A 17,162-nucleotide genomic window follows, 5' to 3' on the forward strand; every position below is an offset into this window, starting at 1 on the left:
AAAACCATGCAACACGTTGTTCTTTCAGACTGAAAAGCCCCCAGGACCACTTTGATGTCGAGCTGGTCTCTCCCAACAGCCCTTCGGGGCGTCCACAAGCCTTGGAAGGTCATCGGAGGTGGCTTGCAGCAGGTGTCCTTGCCCAGAACCCACAGTGCCCTGAGGATGCTGGGGTTCCTGAGCTTGGGTCACACCATGAGGACCCATCCCCCAGGGCTCTAGAGGACCCACGGTCCCCCCAAGTCAGCCCCAGATTGCGTTCTGCTAGGACGGTGACAAGGTAGCCATGGACGTTGAGGGTGTTCCTGACAGACTGCAAAGTGGCCACAGCAGTTAAAGCAGCGGCCCCGCAGCCCTCCCGCCCTGACCCCGGGAGGGACCGCCCTGTGCGGCTCCGCCGACAGGCCGCGGAGTGTGGAATCAGGTGGCTTCTCTCCTCGGCCACGGGGGCCTGGACTGCCTGGAGCCTGACCCCGAGGGCCTCCCCGCCTGACCCGCTGGGAGAAGCCAGGAGGAGGCGGAGTCGGCTGAGATGTTGAGAAAACCGGCAGCCAGCAGAGGAGGCAGAAACACATTGAGAGGGCCGCACGCTGTGTGCTTCCGTTTATGTAACTCTGGGAACGCGGGTGGGGAGGCATCAGCCCCCGCTGGGGGCTGGAGCAGGGGCGCGGCGTTTGCGGACCCAGCGGCCCCTGTCTTGAATACGGTGGTGGTCCCGGGGATCTGTGCACAGGACCGAATTCATAGAACGCACAGGGCACGGAAGACCTGTGGGAGTGGGATCAGGCTGCGGTTGGTTAGTAGCTCCTTTCCTCGGCTGACGTCCTGATTTGGATCATGTGCTGGGATTATGTAAGCCATCACCGTGGGGAAATCGTGGTGGTGGGTAGGTGGGAACTCTGTATTATTTTTATAAATTCTTTTGAGTCTTAAATGATTTCAAAATAAAAGGTTTTAGAAAGAAAGAGAGAGCTGAGATGCTGACATGAGTGACAGAAGAGACCCGCCTCTCCAGAGCGCCTCAGATTGGAGGTTTCCAGGCCTGGGTGGCCCATCTGTGTTGACTGCGGGCCAAGAAGCAGAGCAGGGCAAACTCCTGGTGCATAAGCCTTGGTGTGCACTTTTTATTATTTCCTCAGGAAAAATGTCCCCCGCCACAGAACTGCTGTGTGTAAGCGCGTTTTTAAGACTCTTGTTACTTGTGCCAAATTTCCCTCCAGAAGGATTGTACCAATTTATACTCCCACCCGCAGCTCAGGGGAGGGCTAGCTTTCCCAGTGCTTGCCAAAATTGGGTTTTAATCTTTAAAGAAGGCTTAATTTTTGCCAAGGTAATACTTAGAACTTGAAGTCTTATTATTATTATTTTTTTTCCTCCAGGAATTCTAAATTCATGAACTGACTTGGACCACACAATTGGCTACTCACCTGGAGACTTGAGTTTATTTATCTTCTTATTTAGTTGTCTGTCCCCTTCATGAAGTTGCATTTCAATGTTAAGCCCCTGAAGGGTTACTAAGAAAGGCTATGTGAAGTTTGCTCCTGCGTTTATTGTTTCATAAAACCTCAAATACACAGAAGACATCACTTCTTCCATTGCTCAGTCTCTCTTCTGTGTAATAAAACCACACCCAAGGATTTCTTTCAGGATTCAGTGCTAGGAAAGGCTCTCATTCCTGGAGGAACACATATGCTTCCTCTTTTCCAGGTTGGGAGAGCCCTATAACGGAGCATCGATCCCAATTGTTTTGGCCGCTGGAAATGCAAAGCCATTATGAGGATCAGCTACAGCAGTTGTGTTAACTCTGGTGGGAAATGTATTTCTGTTTCTCTTGTCTTTGGTCCTGACCTTCTGTTTTTATTATTTTCTTGATGTGTTTTATGGGTAAGCTGCTTCAAATCCTGTGAACCAAGGCAAAAGCCGAGACTTCTCTTGACTATGAGCTCTGGTAATCACAGAGAGCCCTGGCCTGTCACCTGATACGGGGCTCACATAAATATTTGTTGAGTGAATAACGGACAGAACTTGACAGCAACTAACGACAGAATTGACATTGATTGAAAAGAAATGCAAGTTACTAGTTGATCCAAGAGCAAGAAAATGTTACCAAGAAAAGCAGAGCTTCAAGAAGCCAAACCAGAAGGAAAAAATACCAAGAGTCTCAAAAAATGTTCAGTTTTTCTATTTCTGGGAACCCAACTGAGGAAATGATCCAAAGTGCCTTCAAAATTTTAGGAACAAAGATGTTCATCACTGAGTTGTTAAAAATAATTTAAAAACTAGAAATAACCTAAAGTCCAGTAATAGGCGCATCAGTCAGAGAACTAAGTAGCCATTTAAAGCATTCAATACAAAGAGTTCTTGGGAATTGCCTGGCAGTCCAGCGGTTAGGACTCCACACTCTCATTGCTGTGAACCCAGGTAGGATCCCTGGTTGGGAACTAAGATCGCACAAGCCCCGTGGCTCAGTCAAAAAAAGAGAAAGAATTCTTAGTGACTCGAAGGAAAATGTGTGCAGTGACATTACATGGAGAAGCAGGATACGGAAGTGTACACTCATCACGTTTCTCACAGTGTCAGACAACACACGGAAGGAAGGAAATAAACTGCGGTGTGATCACTGCTTCTCTCTAGGTTGTGTGAATTTTATTATTTTATCTTGATTTTTCTGTATGTCCCAGGTTGTCAACAACAAGTATGTATCTTATGATAAAAACAGAAAAGAGAGAGTCACGGGGTGGGGCTGACTCCCTGAAAGGCCTGGGGCACGAGCATCCTGCCGTCGAAGAGGCAGCTCAGGAGATTCTTGTTTCTTTTACCAACAGAGGTCAGGACCCCGGGAGGCTCCCCCACCCACGCTGTCCACAGACTCAAAGTGGCCCTCACCTCCTCTCCCCGAGAGTACGGGCTAGGCTTGTTACTCCCTGCTGAGGAGGAGCAAATGGTGAAGGCGATGCTGTGCGTCGCCCAAGAGAGGCTGTCAAGGCACCGCTTCCTCCTCGTTCTGTCCTGAGCCCCTTGCTTTTGGGCCAACACCGTCACTCTGTCAGACATTTGAGCGGCTCTATGGAGACCCGAGCCGGGCTCCCCAGAGGGCTCAGGGGTAAAGAGTCCTGCCCATGCAGGAGACACAGGTAGACACAGGTTCGATCCCTGGGTCGGGAAGATCCCCTGGAGGAGGAAGTGACAACCCATTCAGGCATTCTTGCTGGAAAACTCCATGGACGAGGAGCCTGGTGGGCTTCAGTCCATGTGGTCGCAAAGAGTCCGACACGACTGAGCGACTGAGCATGTGGAGACCCGAGTGGTGAGCAGCGGAGCCTCGCGTCAAGAGGCAGGGGGGTGAGTCTTCTCCAAAGCAGACGCTCCACTGAACGACCTACCGGCCCGGCCGGCGCCCCCCTGAGAGCCAGCGGCGTGCGGGGCTGCTGCAGAGGGTTCTGAGAGACGGGGTGCTGTTTTTCTCTCTCCACCCACACCCAGACAGCTCAAAAAAAAAGTCAGGTGAAGGTGGGAGAGAGCCTTCCAGAAATAGTTACAGAAGGGCCTCTGGTCTCAGAGGCATGGGTCAGCTGAGAAAAGGAAGCTTCCCCTTGGTGATGGGGTGGGCTTTGGCGGGAAGCTTGAGGGGAGAGGCGCCCAGGAAGGTCCTGCAACCCCAGCCAGGCTGAGCTTGCAGGGTCAGGAAGGTCAGAGACACCTCACTGCGCTGCTCAGGAAGTGTGTGACGGGAAGCAGTTAATCAAGCTGGGCCTCAGCTTCTGGTCCGTGAGACGGGAACCCCAGCTCTATTCTGGGAGGCATCCTGAGGACTGAAGGGGGTGATCACATGGCAATTCCTCCAGAGCAAGAGCTGGATCAGAGTCAGTCTTCCCCTCCTCCCTGTTTGATGATTTCCGTGCGATTCTGACCCCTCCCATCCACCCTTTCCTCCATCAGCCTCCTGCCCCTTCCTCCAAGAGGTTCCCCTGGCACGGCTCACATCTGTGCTCTTCCAGTTGGCTCAGCTTGTCTGGTGTTGCTCCCCTGGGGGTTGTTCTTTAACCTCTTGGACTTTACTTTCCTCTTCTGTATAATGGGCACAGCAAACAGGACGCACCTCAGGGAGTCACTGTGGGCTTTAAAAATGCACTGGAAGAAACCAGAATGGTGCCTGGCATGCTTTAGGTAGTGTGTATGTGCATATGTGTGCTTGTGTGGGGGTTTGTCATCTTATCTTTTGCCATCTCCCCGTCTCTGCTGAGCCCACGCTAACTCTTCTGTTCTTTAGAACCATATCGTACGCTCCCCTCTCCTGCCTAGAATGGGTCTTCCTGCAGCGTTACTTATTGAATTGAAAGTGAAGTCACTCAGTCGTGTCCGACTCTTTGCGACCCAGTGGACTGCAGCCCACCAAGCTTCTCCGTCCATGGGATCCTCCAGTCAAGAGTACTGGAGTGGGTTGCCATTAGCTTTTTATAAAAAGCGTCTGGAGGAGGCCGGGTGCTGCCTTCTCAGAGCCGCAGCACGGCTGGCACACGCCCTCAGACCCCGCCCCACCCTCCCGCGCCAGGGGCTCCGCTGTTGCCCGTGGGTGTTAGTGTTTCAGCTGCAGCAGGATTTTACCCCAGAGCACACAACAGGCCAGAGGAGCAAACCCCAGGGCGGCAGGCGTCACCCAAGTGCCGGCGCGGCAGCCACTGCCCCCCGGTGCTGGGCTGACGGCGAGACGGGCAGCTGGGGTTCCCGCAGCAGAGGCTCGTGAAGGGCTCGAGCCGATGCGGAACTCATTCCTGTGTGCGCACATCATGTCGCCACCATCGGCCTGCAGACACCTCGGGAGTGTGGCTGTGACACAGTGACACTTCGGGTCATCACCGGCCGGGCTCCGGGCAGCCCTGGGACCCATTCCCTCATTCATTCGTTCCAGACAGGAGCTGCTGCCACGTGCCAAGCACTGTTCTAGGTGCTGGGGTTTCCTCTAGGTGCCGGGGACATGCTTGGTTTTCTGGTAGGGCTTGCATTCTGATGGGAAAGGGCACACACACGCATGCACACACACACACACAGACACACACACAAGAGTGAATAATCAAGTCAGCAGCATCTGAGCCCACCTCCTACCTGTGGAACCTGATGTCACAAGCCAGGCTGGGTGAGGCTGGTGGGTAGTAGGGACGTTTGGTTTATTTAAGGGTCATGGGACGCTGCTGGAGGGCTTTACACAGTCAGGGGACCTGCTCAGACAAAGTCACGCCGGCTCTGGCAGAGGGCCGTGGGGCTGGCAAGCGCGGCCTCAGGGACCCAGGCAGGGAGACCTGTGCTCGTGGGGTCCGGCGGCCAGCCCGAGGGCTTTCCCGGAGCAAGGATCTCAGTGTCGGCAGCGCTGCCATCTGGGCTGGGCCTGCCCTCGCTGTGGGCGCCCTGCAGGGTGCAGAACGTTGACAGCGTCTCTGGTCTTTGGCCCCTGCCAACTGGACACCCGTGCACCAGCCTCCAGACATGATGGCCAGAACTGTCTCAAGTCATCGCCCAAGGCCCGCTGGGGACAAAGCCACCACGTGGGGAGTCACAGCAGGCCCAGCAGGACTCGCTGACAAGCTGGACGCAGGCCGCAGGCAGCGCGGAAATCTGCCCGCGACCAGGAGGGGCAGGAACGGGGGACGGGGACCACAGGTGCCCCGTCAGCTGGACGACCCGCCGAGCTGACCAGGGGACGAGCTGCCGGCCTGCCAGAGGGAGGTCGTAGGTCATGGGCACTGGGTGTGGGGGGCAGGGGGACAGGCTTCCAGGGCAGCGGGGCCTCCGTCTCGGGGTTAATGATGGCGAACGGAGCACAGACCTCCTGGTGCTCTGGCCTCCCCCGCGGCCTCTGCGGGGCCAGAGGACCTGCCCACGTGCTCTGGCCTTGGGGTCGCCCCGTGACCACGAGAAGTGCCCGTGCCGCCGCCGAGGATGCACACGAGACCGAGGACACGAAGGGATGGTCATTGTCTTTATTCGTACACACGGCTTCCAAACTACAGTTAATGTATCTAACAGAGCATGTCATGCAAACAGAGATCAGAGGGGACAGTGTTAGAGCAACGCAGCAGTTTGCACACCCGTCTCGCCCATGATAAACCGAACGTGACCGGACAGCTGAGTGGCCTCTGCGCGCCATCACTAGCTGCTCACGCAGAAGGGAACCCGCGCCCGCCGCCCTGCCTCCTCCACATGCATTGGGGTCTGATTGACACGGGATGTTTCTCAATTAACGATTTAAACCTGGCGTGTCCTTCAGCCCTCCCCCTACAACAGTGCAAAAGCAATGACTCCAAATGTTTCTGATCATCTATGAAAGATATTCTGAAAGACTCTAACAGAGGAGATACGAGGTGAATTTTTAGACTCAGAAGAATCACAGCCTTCATGGATGATTTTGATTCGTCTCCTCAAGAAAAGAATCACATTTTTCCAGGGAGAGTATCAACAAAAGTCTACCAAGTCACTGGAATAAAAACTCACAGAGTTAAGCCGAGGAGACAAAGACACAGTTGTCGAATCAGAAAATGCGACGCCACCTTTTGTTTTATTTTAGAAAAAAAGGTTCTTAGAAAGTAGACTTGATACTGGTTTCTGACAAACAGGGGTTTTTCTGACAAACAGGGGTTTTTCTGAGCAAACAGGGGTCCTGTCTGCTCACACGAGAGGTGACACCGATGGGCACGTTTGCTGCTTGGAGCAGTTCTGAGCTGCCCGGTGGGCCAAGTTCTTACAGCACATCACTGAACTTTCCCCAAGTAAGTGAGACCTGGGGCCCCTAGGAAAGGGAGACGGAGCGGAGGAAACACCTCACTCCCAGGCCGAAAGGTGGCTGCAGAGCCTTGAGGAGCAAGAAAAGGGGCCCCAGGGACGCCCCCCCCCCCCCCCAATCCCGGAGCTACACCTGTACAGGGAACAGGAAAGCTGCTTTCTGGTGGTCCAGAGTTTACAGGCTTCAGACAGTGGTCCCCACTGTCTGTTAAACACATCAAGGACGTCCTTCTTCCGACACATCCCATCTGGACTTCCACCCACTGTGAGGGGGCCACCACACCCCCCTAGCGGGGACAATCCTGCAGCGGGAGTGCAGGGCTGGGGTGCTCCAGGTGACCCGCCGCAGCTGAGTCCTCCTACAGGCTCCTAGTGATTGGAATCTTATGAAATCATTGGAATCATTGGAATCTTATGAAATCATTGGAATCATTGGAATCTTATGAAATCTTATGAACTCATTTTAAAATAAAATGAGTTTTATTTTAAAAACTCAATTTAAAGGAAGAATTGAGTTATTAAAGTTCTCTATAAAAAAGTACAAATAGCCCAGTATATTCAGGTGTTCTATTGGAATTAACAAATTAATTTTTTCCATAAGGTTTCAAAAAGTCTTTGGAGCCTGTGGGCCATAGTGCAGGTTACCATAAGGCTGTTTGATGAGTGAGTTGGACACACAATTATTAACTATCAGCTGATCACACAGATCAGAGGCACTGGGGTCCTACTCTCAGCTTTTAGCCCTCCTGGGGGCCCCTGACATTACAGGATTAACAGAATTGTGGCTGCGGCGTTTCTACATGGCTGCTTTCCCCCACGTGTGACTCAGGGGACTTTTCTAGCAGCAGACACGGCATTACGAGATGGCTGCCTCCGTCCAAACGGGAAACGATAGAAATGCTGACAGTCACTATATTTCATGAAGTATAACCCAAGTAACTCAAGGAAAATATTTTAAAAGGCATCTCCAACACTCCCTGTTAGATTCCAGTGTGGTGATCACCAGCCAGGTAGTCTCTCTCCCCTGTTCCCCGGACCCCGAGAGTCATCTCTGGCTCCCTGCCCGGTGCCAGGGCCATGAGGATGTTTCAGGCGCCTGGTGGGGGAACAGACACGGCTGCGCGTGTTGGGCTTCGAGAAGCAGGAGACGGTGCGCCAGGCGCACGACAGAGAGGCACCAGACGGCAGGCAGTGAGAAGGTGCCTGCCACAGGGCGCTTCCTTTCTGGGGCTTTAAAACCGGACGACTCTCCCTCTGCCTTCCTGCAGCGCTGAGAAAACACCCCCAGCCACGCACTCAGACTTCTCCTCAGTGCCCTAGGCGTGGAGGGTGCCTGCGGAGTCCGGCGATTTTGCCCTGTCTGCCCACTCCCGCCCCGGGCTGCAGGAAGCCACTGGGAAAGCAGCCCACCTGCCGGACACTCGGGTCCCACCCAGAGCTGGAAGCCCCTTCACGGGGCGAGGGGCTCAGGGGCCGGGGCCGTGGCCTTTGGGAACGTTCTGGGGCAGGAGCCGCAAACTGCTCGCAAGCCTCCCGAAACAGCTACGCCCTCCCAGGGGCCCTCTCCCTCCCTCCCGGCTTCCTCCTGCTGCGGGCGTCTGTCAGTCCTTCTGCGCCCAAGCCCGCCCTTGCCTGGACCCCTCGAACCTCTCCCACGACCTCTCGGGCTCAGAGCGCAGCAGGGGCCCGTCCCCTGTCCCCGCACTCCGCCGAGCGCCGCTGGGCAGACCGTGCTCATCCGCATCCAACGTGCGCTGAATCGCAACCTGGGTCCTCGCGGTCTTCCATCCGACCTTTTCAGCCCGGGTTTCCAAAGACCTCTTCACCCTCTGATTTTCTCCCAACGTCCTGATAAGAAAGCCTAACACACCTCCGAGGACACAGCAGGCAGTGACCCTGCGGGACGGTGAGCTCACTCACGGGGGCGGAAGAGCAAACGTAACGACAAGAACCTTCGCGGGACCCGGGTCTCCCCGCGACCGCCAGGACCGCCAGGACCGCCAGGCCCCCGCCGGCCTCCTGGGAACCGCTACGGGCGGCGCACTCCGGATGCTTCCTCAAACCAGGCCCCTGTGGCTTTAAGCAAGACGCCAGAGGAGGGGCCGCCCCTCCCACGGCCCGCAGCCTCGCAGGGCCGTCCCACCCGAGGGCGACATTCTGAACAGCCTCTGGAGCCACGGGGTCTGGACTCCCCCGGGTCCTGCTGCTGCTGGGCCCACAGGCCCCGGCGATACGGCCCGGTCCTTCCCGGGTCTCTCGGGGGCCTGACCCTTCAAGGCCTCCTCCTTGGGCTTTATTTTACGGGACCCCCAAGACGGGGCGGGGGTGAATCCACAGAACTTTGGTTCAATCCACTCTGCTAACCGTCACCTATATGGCGTGTGCTTTCAACAGAACTATCGTGGGATGCTCAGATTCTTAAAAAGCATCAGCTTTGGTCTAAATTCAGGGCACAGCAACGTACTGACACGCCCCACCGCGGTGACCCTCCGCTGACCCTGATCTTTCCCGATTTCCCCCCATCTGTCCTCACGCCTGTAGCCACTCCCGCAGGGCTGACCCTCACACGGGGGGTTCCGCACGTTCAGAAAGGATGGAAGCCAGCTGGCATGCGGAGCAAGGTTCCCGAGAAAGAGGAGCAACTTGGAAGCGTGTCGGCCACCGGAGGGACAGAGCGGCTTCCCCAGTTCAGCGCCTGCTGGGAGCACGTGCCCCAGAGTGCCATCCTGGACTGCCCTCCCCTCGCCGAGCGCCTGCCTGGGGACCCGTCCTGGGGCCGCTCCACTCCACGGCAGGTGACCGGCTGTTTCTTAGGTTCTCTCTATACCTGGGTCCCTTTCCATCAGACCAATCGAGGTGTGGGGGAGGATGGGCCAGACCACACTGACCCCCCGGGGGGCCTACGGTCCAGCAACGGTGGCGGAAGAAGCTCCTCTCTGCTGGTCTAACCTGGTCTAAGCTCTTTCCGACCCGCTGCCTCCTCCAAGCACAAGTTCCCAGGGCGGCGAGGCCTCTCGTCTCTTAAAGCTCCTCAGGGTTGTGTGTCAGCTGAGAATCAGGAAAGAGGCGGAGCGTAAAAATGAGAAGACACTTCACTGGGAGACACTTTGGGGAACAACGGGGAATAGACCACCCTCGAAAGGACTGACGACCATGTTCGTGGAAACGCTCTTCCTGCTGTTGGCAGCTGGCTCCCCCCAGGGCCTCCCTGTGATGCTGTCTCACAGGCATGCTCCTCCCAAGACCCAGAGAGGGTGCCCGGCCTCCCTAGAGTGTCTGTGGACCGCTGGGGCCCGGCCACACCGTCTGCAGGTGCGGAGCGGCCGGCGGGTTGTGCCAGGGCCCGCACACTCCCGGGGCATCCAGGCAGGCACGTCGGGAAGGGCTTCCCGCATCACTAGCAGCAGCAAGGCTGCAGGAGGGAACAGAATGGACAAACCAAGTCTGGCCTGGGGCCGCGATGACACCACAGCGGCACCCGCGGCCTGGGTCCCCTGTAGCCAGAGGGTCCCCGAGGCCCCAGGAGAGACAGGGACGCAGGACCAGGGCACAGATGGTGCTCGGAGGCCAAGGGCAGGGGGGGTCTCACCTCAACATTATCTCCCAGACAAAACTTCTGTTTGCAGGTAGAATTAAATATTTATACATATATATGCCTTATTGATCACGTAAAGTAGCCATTCACTTTCAAAATTAGATCTACTGCAATAAAAAATTAACAAAGCCGCTCTAGTGCCAAGCAGGGTACACACGGGGCGGGGCCGTGGAAAAGGAAGCTGTGCAGGGGAAGGGAGCTAAACTTAGTCATACAAGCAAGTGAGAAACAAGAGCCTCCACAAATATAGCACAGTTGTGTCTTATAAAATTATTATAATACTCTTTATACTTGATACGATTATATCAATAGTATAGATTCACTTGTTATTAAGGTTTATTATAAACATGCAAAGTTCATTGCATGATGCATTTGCAAAACATATTAAAATCCTTCTAGCAATAAAACCTCTTTGAGCTGAAATGCATCCAGGTTTCCTGACTCTACAGGTGTGTCATTCGAAATGACACATCGGGGAACCAGGGGACTGAAACTGTACTGCTGTTCATCTCAGAAGACGGGGACAGGGGACTGGGTCCTGGGGCTGCGGCTGGAGCCACCATGGGTGAGCTGACTGTACATCGTACTCTCACGGACACTGCAACTGGGTCAATAAATAAGTACAAAAGGGGTGGGGTGTACACTTCCACTTCCCAGGCAGCAGGCAGTGAAATAGCAGTGTGTGGACAGGGTTGGCTAACAACACTGTGAGTAGTGGCATGATGGCTGATGGCACCCTGGATCCAGAGTCATCTCCCAGAGATCATGATGTCTCACACACACACACACACACACACACACACACACACTGGTCTGTCCTTGATCTGATTCTTGTGCTCATTTAGCGGACTCCTTAGAAGATTTGGCCTCTTAAAAGAAATGCAAGTAGCAAGACAGTTATCAACCAAGTCGGGTACAAGATGACAGACGCCCCCCAACACCCATCTGAGGTTCTCTTCCTCTTCTTTTAAACCAGTGGCCGCAGTACCGGAACCATGATCGGGTTACAACCGTCAGTGCCTGGGAGCAGTGAGCTTGCAAACCGGACTAGACTTCTCCCAGCCTCTCGGGTTCTGGGGACAGTGTCCATGGAGGCAGAGGACAGAAGCGGCGGGTTTTCTGAAGCCCCCCAACCCCCGAGTCCTGCCTCGTTCGAGCTCTGGGACCCCCCATTCTTTTATTCCAAAGACGTGGAGGGTGAAGGTGTTTCCGGCCCCCTAGGCTGTATGGGTTCATTTGAACATCTCTCATCGGAAATTCGGATGGTGAAAATCGACAGGGCGTTTGGGAGACACATCAAATTGTACCCAAAAAAGGGGGGAAAATGGGGCCAGAGTCTATTCGCTTTCCAGGAAGGGTCACCCCCTGCCAGATGTCACCTCTACTTAAAGTGGATGCTGACGTGATGTCATCTTCCGCTGAGATGACGCAGCTCAGCGCGCTGGGACAACCACCCTACAGTTTTCAGGCCTCCACCTGGAACAGGGAAGGCCGAGGCCGTCAAACTCTAGGGTGGGGGTCGCTTCCCACAGCAGGGGCGGGGGCTGGGGCGAGGCTTCTGGCGGGGAATCTCATACCGCGCTCTGCAAGATGGGGTGCACGAACTGGGGGTTGACGTATGAGAAGCCTTCAAAATCAGACTGGTCAATGTTAGCGATGACCAACTGGTCGGGCGGCGTCAAGACAGGCTGCCCTCGCGTGAAGAACTTGTCAAAGTTCTCTGCTCCTTTGCCGCACTGTGGAGAGAAGAGAAAGGAGAGGTCGGTAGGGTTCCTCTCCGCGGGGTGGGCCGGGGCCTCAGGCCGGCCAGGCGGGAGGAGCCCTGGAGGGTTTGCCGCCGAGCGACTGGAGAGCTTGAGCCAGGCGCAGCGATCACTCACGGGGTCACTCGCGGGTGAGTAGTCCAACAGCCCGGAACCGGATGCCAGGCGGGGGGACGGCGTTGCCTGGGAGACGGCCCGCCGCGGTGAAAGACCCGGTCTCCTGTGTTCCGCCCACACTCCGCCCAGCCCTTCGGAGCCTCGAGGACAGACACCACATGCGCAGGGCCACGGGTCACTCTGCCAGCTGGCAGGCCGGGACGTGGGGGAATGCGCACAGTCGCCCCTGACCTGAGAGGCTGGGGGCCTATCCCACGCTTGGGTCTTTGCAGCTGTATTTGTAACAAAGCAAAAGCTGTGTTATTCTTGTCTTCCAGCTGGGAGGTTCTGAAAACCTCAGCCCCTAAATTCATCTTCAGCCAGGATGGGATCAGCATGGAGGCAAGACTGGCCTGTTCCTTCCCCGGGCTCAGGGGATGGGGGTACTTCTGCCAACCAGCCCACAGGCGGCCATGGAGCTCACTGCCTGTTGTTCTGGCCAGAGGGCGTGTGTTCCGGTGTCCCTGGAGGAGGCAGAGTGTCTGCCTGTCCCGGACACCACCCCGCCCCTCCCGGGCCCACCAGGCACTTCATGCGCCGGGGCTGCGGGCAGAGCTGCCCTCCTGGGGGAGAGGGCCTGAGAAACACAGCAGTGTAGGCAGCACCGCTGGGGAGCCTGACCCCCAAGTAAGAGGCAGGGGCGACCCGCTCACACTCCAGGCACCAGAGGGGCGGCAGGTGGGGTCCCGGATCTCAGGGCGACTCTGAGGCAGAGTGCTGGGGGTGCCCTGGTGACGCGAGTGACCATCTCCTCCTCCCCCAGCGGGGACCGCAGGGCGGCACGCATAGGTCCTGAGTCCGAGGAGCTCCTGCGCCTCTCACAGGGCACAGCTGGGATGTGGGGCCACCCCAAGCTCCATGTTCCCAGGGAGCACAGAGCGCCTTTGGAGTGAAGGCTGACAGACGCCCACCCCCACGTGCAGGGCCCACGCCAGACCATTCAGAATCCAGGCTCTTCAAGGAAGAAAGGATGGGAATTTTCTTTCCGAGACTCAATCAGGGGCCACACTTGATTCATCAGGAAAACCAACCAACAGCAACCAACCTCCGGACCCTCTGGGGCCCCCACGACTGGTCGGGACAAAGACGCAGCGTGGGTGCAGCGGACAGTGTGGCCCCAGCCTGGCGTGTGTGCTGGACAGCCCCCCGGGCAGTCCCGATCCCTGACAGCCTGTGTCCACAGCAGTGCATCTGACACCCCGGGAAGGTGGGGGTTCAGGTGGTGACCTCCCACAACTGCCATGAGGTCAGAGGAGCAGCTGGGGGACCCTGAGTCGGCGATCAGGTCTGACGTAAACCCAAGATGCCCCATGCGTAGCGGGCACCTGGCAGGGACCAGGCACGTGGCTAACCCGTGAGGGATGAATGAACTATTAATAATCCACCTCGAGCCCAGCTCTGGCTTGATGACTGCCTGGTTTTCTGGACGCTCCTGTCCATTTGGTAAAATCTTTGACGAGTGAAATGAATCAGGCAGGTCAGGCTGGCAGGAGTGGGACAATGTCGGGAGGGGCTCGCAGGGGGCCTGGGATGCGCGCTCCCCTCCTGGAGTCCCACGAAGCTCACAGGGCCTCAGCGAAGAGACGGCACCTGCTCCTCGGACGCTCAGCTGGGACCCCAGCCTGCCGGGGCCAGCGACAACGCACAGCACACATGCTGGTCTCAAGCCTGCCTTTCACACCCGAGTGTCCTGGTGACAGAGAGATTAGACGCACGGGCACTAGCATAGGAATTAGGGTGAGTGTGAGTAGCTCCAAAACGCTGGGTTACACAGCAGAACGCCACACCAAACTCGGCACAGCGGGAGGGTGGACAGCACAGTGAGGGGCGGACACTCCCTGCGGGCGGGGACCGTCTGCTGAGGACCAGACGCAGCGGCGGCATCTCGGGGGAGCGTGCCCACACCCCACGCCCCGGGCTGGGGAGCCGACTTGCACGGTGGTCCCAGCAGAGCGGGCGGGGGGCGCACCGCCCGCAGTGCGGCTCAGCTCCCTGCCTCTCCACTTAGTCAAGGAACCGGCGGAAGGAAGGAGCGGGCGCCTCCCGGGTGGTCGTCCACACCAGAGAACCGGCGGTTCTTTGGTGAGGGGCTGGGACGCCCGGGCATCTGCGCTTCCTCAGACCAGCATGCGGACGGCGGGGGCTCCGTGCACCGCCCAGGCAAGCGGGCACACACGCCAGAATTAGGCAGTGCGGTTAGTTCATCGCATCACCCAAGGTTCCAAGAGGTGCTCACCGAAGGCCTGGACGCCCACTGAAGCCAGTGCATTTTGGTGCAGAAAGTCTGGAGGAGGAGAACGGACAGAGGAGGGTTTGGAAGAGAGTCAGTGCCCGTGCAGAGGAGCCACAGGGTCACGCGAGCCACGTGGGGCACCCCTGAGGTGGACCTCCGTGTGAAGGTTCACGCACGCACGCAGCCTTCTGGAAGCTTACAGAAGCGAGTGAGCAGCGGGCATGGTCTGTGCAGAGGGTGGTCTCGACCGTTCACCTTACATCCTTCCCTGTGGCTTGACTGCCTCTTTCCCCATACAGAGTTTGTATTTTAATGATAATTCCAAAAATTGGACTGGGTCCTCTTTCACCTCCTGCCAGCGTTCCCTGGAGATGGGCCCTGAGTCTCTACAAAATTAAACATAACTCCTCTCACCTGCCCGCAGAGCCTCTTAGGGAAGGCCACTCCTGGTTAGGAGGTGGCTGATTTATGGGTGACTTTGCCCATAAATGGGGCTTCCCTGGTGGCTCAGACGGTAAAGAATCTGCACGCAATGCAGGAGATGCGGGTTCAGTCCCTGGGTCAGGAAGATCCCCTGGAGAAGGAAATGGCAACTCACCCCAGTATTCTTACCTGGAGAACCCCATGGACAGAGGAGCCTGGCGGGCTGCAGTCCGTGGGGTTGCAAAGAGTTGGACACGACTGAGCGACTGACACATGAACACCCTGCCCGTAAACAGACACATGAAGGGGCGGGCTCCTGCCGGGTCAGGGCCTGTGCGTCCGAGGGCAGAGGCTCCAGCTTATCGAGGCCTGTACCCTCTGGCATAAAAACACACATGCCTCCCTCCTGGTCTTTCTTTACACTAATAGCCAGCTTTACAGCGCTCGAGGCTGCTTCTCCAAGGAGGGCTGTTGTCCAGAGCAGCATCGTGGGGGACCTTCTTCCAGACCGTGGGACGGGTCACTCCCGCGGCCAGTGACCATGGGTCTGCACTTTCCCGCCCTGCCCCACAGCTCCCTGGGTCTTGCAAGAGAGCTGCTTATTCATATCAATAATTATTTTAAAAGTCTCATTTCTTCACATTTCTCTTTTGAGTAGAACAGCACTTGGGAGCATAATTGCCAAAGAACAGGAAGACTTCTTGCCTCCAATTAACCAAGAAGATGCCGTCTTGGCCGAGTTCCAGGCTTAAATCAACATCAGCATATCACCTGTGGCAGACTCCAGTCCCTCAAGATTAGTGTCCCTCTGCTGCCGGCGACACTCCCAGAGCCTTGAGCATCTTGATTTTAATTAGCATCTTTGCAGCTGGTCTCATGGAAAGGCCCCAGAAGGAACCACCTGCCACCGGAAGGGCTGATGAGACGCAGCCCAAGGCTCCCTCGGCACCGAGCACTGATCAGCCTCTCCAGTCCTCCTATTTCTACCTGGAGGGCGACTGCTGCTCTGAGTAAGCACCTTCTTAGAGCAAGACTACAGCACCATGAGATGCCCTTGAAAGTGAAAGTGTAGTCATTCAGTCGTGTCCGACTCTTTGCTGAACTGTAACCCCCCAGGCTCCTCTGTCCATGGGATTCTCCAGGCAAAGAATACTGGAGTGGGTTGCCATTCCCTTTCTCCAGGAGATCTTCTCGACTCAGGGATCAAACTTGGGTGTCTTGCATTGCAGGCAGATTCTTATCGTCTGTGCCACCAGTGAAGTCTGAGAAGCCCTTGGATCTAGGAAATACACGTGGAATAATATAGGTGTGAGCCTGTGGCATTCTCTCAAGTGACTCAGAAAAGAAAATACGTGTATGTGTGTCCTCAGCTTCCTGCCGTCACAGAGGCACAGAGGAAGACACGGGGGAGTGGTGGGAGGTTAGCACTTAGGGAGTCCGGGGAAAGGGGATTCAGCAATCTCTGCAGCTCTTCTGCAAGTCTGAAGTTATGATTATTTCAAAATAAGTAAAAAACATTAAAAGAACATTGCACTAACTTGGATACTAAAACCATCATCAGACTACCTAAACAAACTGAGGACCCTGTGAGATAAAGGACTTTGAGGTGAATCTGACTGTACGTCTTATCAGTCCAGATGAAAGTTCTTTTCTGTTTTCCTTTAGATAAAATAATAGTAATTTCTCAAGAAAGGCCACCTGATACAGACAGCCCTGTTTCTAAAGTTCTCTGCTCCCTATCAATCCTGGGCGTATTTCTCAGTGTTCACTTTGTAAATTAATTTCTAATCACCATGGATTAGATGCAGTGGATGCTTTTGGTCAACCCATGAACTAGCTATTCTATCCTGCTGGCGGATAGAATTCAAGAAGAGAAGCACCAATTAACTCTCCAATTAGGATATTCACATCAACTGTTATTTCTTGTGCGCAGGCTGAACAGAGATGTGAACGCTGTTCTCGGGCTTTTTAGTCACATGAATAACTGTTGTTAAGTCACTCAGTCTTGTCTTGATTCTTTGTGACCCCATGGACATGGGGCTTGCCAGGCTTCCATGTCCTTCACCATCTCCTGGAGCTTGCTCAAATTCAGGTCCATTGAGTCAGTGAAGCCACCCAACCATGAATAATAAATCAAGATAAAAGCCTACAAAATGCAAAGCGACAGCGGATCAGAGGCTCAGGCTCACATGTGCTCCTGAGGGCAGCTGCAGGGATG

At 55.7% G+C, this 17,162-nt stretch overlaps 1 protein-coding gene across 2 annotated transcripts in view; it reads right to left on the bottom strand.

Moving 5' to 3' along the window:
• Nucleotides 1-10,692: 10,692 nt before the first annotated feature.
• PRKCA (protein kinase C alpha) overlaps nt 10,693-17,162 on the bottom strand; it is a 288,264-nt gene continuing 281,794 nt past the window's right edge. Inside the window, exons 17-18 of one of the 2 annotated variants that reach the window (XM_065910844.1) lie at nt 14,525-14,572; nt 10,693-12,105 (exon numbers count right to left, since the gene is read on the bottom strand). In XM_065910844.1, the coding sequence (XP_065766916.1) occupies nt 11,941-12,105; nt 14,525-14,572 (213 nt within the window). In that variant the 3' untranslated portion in view covers nt 10,693-11,940. The remainder of the gene's footprint in view (nt 12,106-14,524; nt 14,573-17,162) is intronic. The other variant, XM_065910845.1, reaches the window with a different exon arrangement.

The sequence above is a fragment of the Muntiacus reevesi genome, chromosome 18 (genome assembly GCF_963930625.1).
Source record: "Muntiacus reevesi chromosome 18, mMunRee1.1, whole genome shotgun sequence".
NCBI classification, from domain to species: Eukaryota; Metazoa; Chordata; class Mammalia; order Artiodactyla; family Cervidae; genus Muntiacus; species Muntiacus reevesi.